Genomic DNA, 8,875 nt, shown 5'->3' on the forward strand with positions numbered 1-8,875 from the left:
ATGATCATGATAATTATACCTATCATTATACAGGATGCAAATATAGATAGTACCTCCTATAGAGGAGCAACAACAACCTCAACTGAAAGCGTCATTAATCATTAAGGAGATCCACTAAAAAGAATAGATTAGTAATTTTGAGTGATTATATAGTTTATCTCTAGAACCGTGCCAAAGACTCATCTATGATTCTTATATAATTAATTTAATGTAATTTTTTAAAGGCGTAGGATTCAAGGAAAACCCCTGAACCATTTAATTACTTCATCATTTGACAACCTAAATTATAATAATAAGTTACTTATTTTCTTTACGTGAATAACTTTAAGCTAATTTTATTGTTTTAAACTCGATGCTCAAGTATGATCTATTTTTAATTAAAAAAACACAGTTAAGTTTGTGGGAATCAACACACAGAAGGCCTCGCCAATATCATATATATTGCAAATAATTTCTCTATCAAACTGTAACATCCACCTTGTTTTTTTTAAGGGAATTCAATGTATTGATCCTCTTTCCATTTCTTCTCTGAATAAGATATTATCAGTCGAATTTTCAACCCCAAAAAAACAAACATATTCCAGTTTTCAACCTTGATGAATTTGCTCTATTTGTAAATTGACTTCAACTGAAGTTTGGGGCAATTCTCTTTGAAACACTGATTGAGCATTGCTGCTTCAAGAACAAGCCGAATGATCAAATCATTACTAAAAGAAACATCAACCCTGTTAAATGAATTCAAATTCCCTGTAGCCGTCGCTCAAAATTGAAGGGATGGAATGGACCCATCAACATCCGGATCACATCAGTAACTTTCTTTGTTCATTTTAATGCTCCTGCAAAAGGAACATGTGGGCGATCATGGCTGCTCGGAGAGCATGCAGGAAAGAGTTGCCCTCCTGCACAAGGAAAGGTCGACTTTCAGAATAAATTTGGCTGCACTTTGCACCAGCAGCACACATGGTTTCGATTCGACTCGGTGCACGAACTGTTCTTACAGGTCGATGAGGATTCTTCTGTCTCTCGAAAGTGATCCAACAACAACCTTCTCTTCGGAGACATGCGATAAAGTTGAAAGGATCGATACAGAGAAAAACGAAGATGAGACGATCATAAGCTCTGTATGGCCATGCCACCACAAGTAAACAAAAGAACAGAGAGCTGTTCATCTGTCACTACCATTTTGTTCTATTATGAAATCCTTAAGACATCAAATATTCTCTTCATAATTAATCTACTGAAGCTAAATAAGCTGTATTATGTTTAGCTAAAACATGCTTAAGATATTGTCGAGATGGAGCATGCATTCATTTATGTTAATGGAATGGCTGTCGAGTGATAATCAATGTCTCTATTTTATTCATTAATCATTATTGATCATCGTTTGGTGATTATCAATGTTTCTCTGAAAGCAAATGGCAACGAGACATTAATTAATTTGACAACGAAATAGCGGTTATGATTATGATTGGCATATTGTTTGATACTTAATACTCAGAACATGGACATCTTTTCCCCCTCTCGTTGGTGAATGGCCTCTAAAGTTTCGGCAATCAGTTACCACCTCATGAAACTTCAGCCTAACTGTATAAACTGTCACAAAGCTCCTCACTGTGGACCATTAATGGCGGAAGAGAAAGAATAGAAGAGTTGGAGATAAGGGTTGGGTTAGGTGTGATGGTCCAAATATCAAAACATCCCCTTTTGCTTCTTCTTTTTGCACGTCGCATTCCCAGCATTAAATTTGTCTTCAAGCCCTCAATTCCAACCAGTAGTCTGTGTGTGATAGATATATATATAAGTTTCTCAAGGGCCTTTCCTTGACATGGAGGACTCTAACAACTCACCCGTCGACGCCTCATCCACTTCCTGCGACGAGGAGAGTGGTTGGACCACCTACTTCGAGGACTTCATGGCATCAGAGGAGAGGAGGAGAGCGGCAGGTGGATCTTCCTCCGGCGTCGCCGTGGGCAATTCCATGATCTCGGATGCGGCCTCCTGCGTTTCGAGGAAGACGTGGCAGCCACCGGCGCCGGCGGCGTGCATCGAGGTGTCTGATAAATACAAGAACCTGAGTCTGAGGAGGAGGAAGGGGAGGAGACTACTGGAAGACGATGCCTTGGAGGACACAGCGAGCTCGCCTGTCAATAGCCCCAAGGTGAATCATCACGACGCTCAATCTCCAATCTCGAAGAACAAGAAAGAAGGAAAAAAAAAACTCATCTTTTTTTGTGTTGTTTAAAATTAAAGGTTAATAATCTGAGTGCGACCTCAAGCAAGAAAGATGATAACAGGGACACCGATCTGGTACGCAATCTAATGATTCGATTCCTTTTAGATTCTTCTTCGTAGATTTCATTTTGGTGTTTGTGGCAGCAGGACGGCGTTGGGCGCGGGAACGATCCAGAGATGAAAGAAGTCGTGAATGGGTTTGATTTTGGGGAGAGGACAAGTGAATGCGTAGAGCTGAGGAAAAGAGGGCTCTGTTTGGTTCCTTTGTCCGTGATAGACTTTTTAGTTTGATGAGTTTGTTCAAAGTGAAAAAGCCAATCAATGTAATTTAATGTAGGTTTTGTTCATAATGGCAATGGAGTCGAGGTTTAGTCCTTGGTGGAAGGGAAGATGGCTCCATGTGCAAATGCTTGGTTTGTCAACGCGGTAGACTTTTGATTTAGAGAGATTGTCGGAAGATCCAGACACAGTATTCAATCCAAGTCAACAAAGCGTCCGAGAATACTCAAAAGTTTCCACGCGCAGCATAATCATCTCGTTGGGATTGTGGTTCTTGAGTTGATGGATCGACTATTTAGTGATTCAAAAAAGCGTCCGGATTTACAAAAGAAAAATTGTCAATTGGAAAATAAGAGATGTATAAAACTTGAAAAAGCAAACGAGGCGAAGTTTTTTTTTTTTTTTTTTTTTAATAATTGATTAATATTTATGATTCAGAAGTTAAACTCTTCGTAGTTGCTGTGCTGCTTATTTAAAACAAACCTTTAGACCGGAACCAACAGCTAACCGGACTGGCTGCTGTCCTCCTCGCTGTTTCTTTCCTATGTAAGCACAGCAGTAAGCGTCACCGTCACACTGGTTGTTGGCTTGTTGCTGGAGTCCATCGAGAAGACAGCGGCTACTGCTGCGAGTCGCCGGAGTCATGAGGAAAAGCCATAGTTGGATATTTGACTTTTCCATAGATGTCCTCATTCAGATAACGATCAATTTAAGATAAAGGATTGGTAATTATTTATTTGTTGATATCTTTTCGTATTAGAAAAAAAAAGTAATCCAAGTAATTAAAATTGAGTCGAGCCAAATTTAAAATAAATTAAATCTATAAAATAATTATTCAAATTTAATTCAATTTATTTTTTATAAGCTTGAATTTATTTGAAATTTAATTTAAACTTAATTCATTTAGATATTATCAAATTCTTAATTCAAATTTGGTTTAAGTTTGGTTAAAACTTGATTTATTTAGATGTTATAAAATTCTCAATTTAAATTTATTTAATTGTTTAAAATTTTTACATTGATTATTGAGTTTCATAATTCAAACTTATTATATTATTAAAGGTATTAATGAACATCATTCGTGAACATTATTCACAAATATATATATATATATATATATTCAAATTTATTTGTTTAATTTAACGAGTTGTTTAAATTTATTTATTTAATTAATTTTATATATATTAATTAAATATAAATAAATTTTTATCACACTAAACATTAAATTTATCCATGAATATTTAGACCATTTACAATCCTATTTATATATATGGATTTGATTGGTGCATGCATTTCACATCTCTGTTATTCCATCGGTTAAAGAAATACTATGAGGTATTTATTTTATTAGATTTTTATTCAGGTTGATTCAAGAAATATTATTCGATAATTGTAATCAGTGCTGTGTAGAATCAAGATAGCGAAATGAAGACTTGATCGGTCTTGGATGATGATGTTATTAGTTTACTGTAAGTTTTGAATTAGTTTTTGCACTATATAAATATGAGTTTATTTCGTTGTACATAGACGTGAGTATTATCCTTTTAATTTTCATATAGAATAAATAAATAAAATATATTATATTATAATTATTTTAAAAATAGAATTAAAATAATAAAATATATTAAAATAATTAAATCAACGGAGGATAAATAATTTATCTTCACGAATGAGTTCTACATGAGAATTAAAATGGAAAGAAATATTTTAAATTAGATATATTCTGAATTACTCAATGATCGTTACCGTCTTTAGATTTATTTGACCTTTTGACTTTTATTTTTATTGTTGATACCTATAATTTTATGTTGTATAACTTTATTGTAGATTCTGTCGTGATACATAAATAAATTAACATTCTTCACCTTCAAAATTGACTTGGGTTGGCCATTTAAACTAAACAATAAGATGTGAATTTATAATTGAATAATTATGATAAAAAATAAATATAATAAGGATATTAAATGGAGAAAATATATTAAAAAGTGAAAATTCTGAATCAAACTATATATTAGAATACTTGACGGTCCATGTAATTTTGATAGCTAGTTATAATTTTGATAGTTAATTATTGTTAGATATATGTGAAAGAAAATACGATGAAGAGGATTTTAAAATATAATTCATTTTTATTGAGATGATCATGGAAATTGTTGAGATGTAACGGGCTCAACGCATGAAGTCCCCTTCCATTCTGACTAAAAATGTTTTAATAAATCATGGGGAAATATAAAAAAAAAGAAAAGATGACAACAGAAAATGTTCTTCTATTTGATCACGCTCAATCAACCTTGGTTCTTGACTGAGGATTCTCTCAAGAATATCAAGGATGTTGATGTTCGGACCATCAATACAATAGAGGTATGGGTTGATTCTGAGTTCTTATGATGAAACTACATTCTCAACTTGTTAGTATTAGTTTTAAGAGTCAATTATAAGATGATTATGTTTATTGGGTTAATGAGTTTAATCCGACTCATTGGGTTGGATGAAGTCTAATCCGAGTTACACTCAATTTAATCTACTCATTAAAGAAGAAAAATGATGATTAATTATTGTAAGGTCTCGTAAGCGTTACTTAAGGAATTATATATATATATATATATATATATATATATATATATATATATATATATATATATATTTTGAAATGAATTTTAGAAATTTTTTAGGATTAATTTTAATAACCGCAAAACCTAGGTATCCTAGATGTAATAAATACCCCCTTATACCTTCCCTCAAAAACAAACAAAAAAAAACTCCCCCCCAGGCCAGATCCTCTGGATCACATTTGTGGTCCAGATAAAGCTCCCTTTGTATGTATTGATGGAGATGTATGATCCCCACTTGTAAAATAGATAGGGAGTCTCCTCTAGACCCCTTTTTGCAGTCCAGAGGATCACTGCTCCCCCCCCTTTTTCCTCTCCCAAACCATCGTTTTTCCTTCCCCTCGTCACCTCCGTCACACGCGACGAATCTCGTCGTCGGCCTCTGAGACTGACCAGGCGCCACCACACGCGCACCACCCGCGGGTGAGCTCGTGGAGGGCATCGCAACCAGGTGTGGAGGTCTCCAGCCACCTACGAGCGGAGCATAGCGACTAGCCGAGGGCTTTTGGCCGGAGAAACCAAAAAGAGAAGGCAAGTACATGTCGATTTGAATATGTGAGATCCATAAGGTAGAGGATAGGAGACCAGGTGAGTTTGATAGTAAACTGCGAAGTTGCCTTGGGTTGAATGAAGTGCGATTTGGGGATTTCGGTGGTTCTATGGTTTTGTCTCGCGATTCCAGTTCTCTTTGGGTTCATGCTCTGTATCGTGATTTTCTTCAAGATTTTGCCACGGATTTCGGTGTTGCGACGGGATATGGTTTAGTTTGGTTTTATCCTGATGGTTTGATTAGGTAACTAGACAAGTTGATATTCCTGTTGACAATTTTTGATTGGTGGATTGAATTGCGAATTTGTTTCCCTTGGTGCTTATGTCTCGTCTTAAGGTTTCTGTGAGGTCTTGATTTCGAATTGGGTTTCTTCTCTGGGGTGTATTGATTCGACTTGAGGTTTCATTGTAGTTCTTGCTTTGTAGGCATGATTTCTGGAATTCGCCTGTGCATTCTGTATTGTTGGAGTTTGGTTGTTAGTGACGTTGTTCTGTTTGTGGTTCTCGTGTTGTTTGTTCGGCTGTGAATGAGTTTGGATCCGATTTCCTCCATGTCGTTGATGTTGCGAGCTCTCTGGATGTTATCTGTTTGTATAAATGCTTGGTCGAGATGCTGAATGAAGGTATAAGTTGGGTTTTGAGATTCTGTGGAGCTCTGGATTTGGTTTTGGTCCATGTGGGGTTTTAGGGTGAATGTCGAGGATGATTTGATTTCTTCTTGAGTTCTTGAGAGTTTCAGAAAGAATGTTGATGGCTTACACTGTGATGATTTACATTCTTTTTTTTTTGTTATTCTTCTTGTTGTTTTAATTTGTGTTGAACTGCTCTCCGATTAGCTGTGGTCTCGGTTTGGTTTCCACGTGAATTTGTTATGCTTTTCTGGTGGTTTTTTTTGTTGATCAACTCCTGTAGATGGCTGAGGTGTGATGGGAATTTCGGTTGTTGTGTTGGTTTTATGAATGCTTGCGGATTTTGCGTGGACTCTTTTACATTGGGTAGTTGATTGATCTGGTATTGGAAGATTGCAAAATCCTCACTTGAAGTGAAGCTCTTTTGTGAAGTAGTAAGATTTAAACTCTTATGTGCTCGTGTTCTTGAAATACCTTTGAAACTGTTACAGGACCGAAGTGATGAATATTGTTTAAATTGCCATGTTTAGTTAATTGCCTATAGGTTAATGCCATTGCGGTTTACTGCTTTGTGTAGTTGATCTACTTATTCTTTTTATGTTCATAACTCTCTCTCTCTCTCTCTCTATATATATATATATATATATATACTCTATGCAGCATGTTACAAGTAGGATATGTTTTCTTATGTGGTTAATTGGATGAGTATGAACATATATGGTAACAGTACGGGATGGATGCCCCGGGATGAGCTCCGAGGAGGGCCCTTCCAAACCTGAATGATATTGTAATTTATCACTGATACTATAATTTATTGTTAGCTTCGGTTATATGACTGCATGTCCTCTAGGAGGTACCTCTAGGGTCATGGGGCTGACTGACTGGCTCAAATGGCAGTTACCACATGGTGACATATCTATCCATATTAGCTATGTAGACTCTTTTAAGTATCGTAAGTTTTCTCCTCTATTTTGTATTAAGTTCATGTTATATGCCTATTAGATGCTGCACTTGTTACTTCATGGATGCTTTATTATTCATATTTGATTGTACTTGCTGGGCTCATAAACTCATGATGCTTACGTTATAGGTGAGAGGGATTCCTCCCAGGATACGATAGGGAGCTTGCGGTCGAAGTAGAGGAGGAGGCAAGGTGGATGCACGTCTCACTGTCCTTACATCTGGGAGTGTTGGGGAGGCTGGTGATATTATGTGTCTTTATTGCGGAGTCGTAATGATGTCTTTTTGTTCTTTCTGTTAAACTCTCCAATGTGATTCGATTGGTTATGTTGGGTATGTTAGTTCTTTAGGGTGGATTTATTGTTACAGTACGTTACAGCATAACTTTGATTGAATATCTTTTTTGGTTTGTTCATAAAGAAAAAAAAATGTATGAGGGAAATCTAGAGATGTTTCAGTTGGTATCACAGCGAAGACTCCTAAAGGACAATGTACGCATGTCATCTCGTCAGGAACTCGACTACTTCTGCCATAAGTTTGTAAGATTTACCGTGTTGTAGTCTTGAATTTAGTTGACAACTTAGCTATGACATAACAAATATACTAACCTGCAATGATGAACGTGAGTTGGAATGTACAGGGAATGGCAAGCCGGAGGAACAACGGTGACAACGGGGACAGAACAATCAATTTCTTGCAGGGCTCACAGTGCTTATACAAGAGCAGAATCATCTCCACGGAGAATAGATCCAACAACTAATGAGAATCAGGATAGAGGAAGATGCACCTAGCCGACCCACCGTCAGTGTGAACCTAGTATATAAGCAGTTTAGGGAGCTTGGGCCGGCAGAGTTCAAGGGCACCGCAGATCCGATTGTTGTAGAAGGGTGGATCCAGTCCCTAGAAACCATCTATGACTTCATGCAACTCACGGATGCTGACAAGGTTAGGTACGCCACATTCATGCTGCGGGACGATGCTCGAATATGGTGGGAGGGTACGCGCTCTGCAGTGGATCTGACTACTCTGACTTGGATGGACTTTAAGAAATTATTCTATGAGAAATACTTTACTACCAACAACCGAACTCAATTGGCAAGAGAATTTCTAGAGCTTCGGCAAGGGAACACTATAGTGGCTGAGTCGTCTGGAAGTTCGAGAGGGGACAATACTTTGTGCCCATGTTCGCAGGGCAACCGACCGAGGAGCTGAAGCATTTCATTAAAGGGTTGAGGGCGGCCATTCATCACGATGTAAGGCTGAGTCGAGTTACTACGTTCAGAGAGGCAGTGGACCAAGCCCTGATGTCAAAAGAGATCGGAACGATATGATCAAGGAAGCGCAGAATAAGAGAGTAGGGTATCAGGGGAGAGATCAGCAGGAGCCAAGCAAGAAGAAGCCTGTTCCTGTACAGTTCCAAGCCAAATAGCTGCAGAAATGGCCACAGGCGACCTCAGAGATCGTCAACAGTTGATGGTACCGCTCCTAAGACGGAGGACAAAGTTCGATGTCCCACATGTGATAAGGTTCAAGTAGGACAGTGCCTCATGGGCTCCAATGTTTGTTATGTGCAAGAAGACAGGGCATTTCGCTAGAGACTGTCCTCAACTCAAACAG

At 37.3% G+C, this 8,875-nt stretch overlaps 1 protein-coding gene across 4 annotated transcripts; it reads left to right on the forward strand.

The window, feature by feature from the left end:
- Nucleotides 1-1,803: 1,803 nt before the first annotated feature.
- Nucleotides 1,804-2,616, forward strand: LOC122003645 (vascular-related unknown protein 1-like). 4 transcript variants are annotated; one of them, XM_042558726.1, is made up of 4 exons: nucleotides 1,804-2,158; nucleotides 2,251-2,307; nucleotides 2,377-2,498; nucleotides 2,570-2,616. In XM_042558726.1, exons 1-4 carry the CDS (start codon nucleotides 1,826-1,828, stop codon nucleotides 2,580-2,582), a joined length of 525 nt encoding a protein of 174 aa, XP_042414660.1. In that variant the 5' UTR covers nucleotides 1,804-1,825; the 3' UTR covers nucleotides 2,583-2,616. The 4 variants fall into 4 exon arrangements, with proteins under 4 accessions (XP_042414660.1, XP_042414661.1, XP_042414658.1 ...); XM_042558727.1 differs by having other exon boundaries at nucleotides 2,380-2,498; XM_042558724.1 differs by having other exon boundaries at nucleotides 2,377-2,616.
- The last annotated feature ends 6,259 nt before the right edge of the window (nucleotides 2,617-8,875 follow it).

Source organism: Zingiber officinale, chromosome 7B (assembly GCF_018446385.1).
Source record: "Zingiber officinale cultivar Zhangliang chromosome 7B, Zo_v1.1, whole genome shotgun sequence".
Taxonomy (NCBI): Eukaryota; Viridiplantae; Streptophyta; class Magnoliopsida; order Zingiberales; family Zingiberaceae; genus Zingiber; species Zingiber officinale.

Excerpts from the sequence above, each read along its gene's own strand:
- LOC122003645 (XM_042558724.1), top strand. The coding sequence starts at position 1,826 with ATGGAGGACTCTAACAACTCACCCGTCGACGCCTCATCCACTTCCTGC. Across the intron at positions 2,159-2,250 it reads CGCCTGTCAATAGCCCCAAG|GTTAATAATCTGAGTGCGAC; the intron begins GTGAATCATCAC and ends TTAAAATTAAAG. Across the intron at positions 2,308-2,376 it reads ATAACAGGGACACCGATCTG|CAGGACGGCGTTGGGCGCGG; the intron begins GTACGCAATCTA and ends TGTTTGTGGCAG.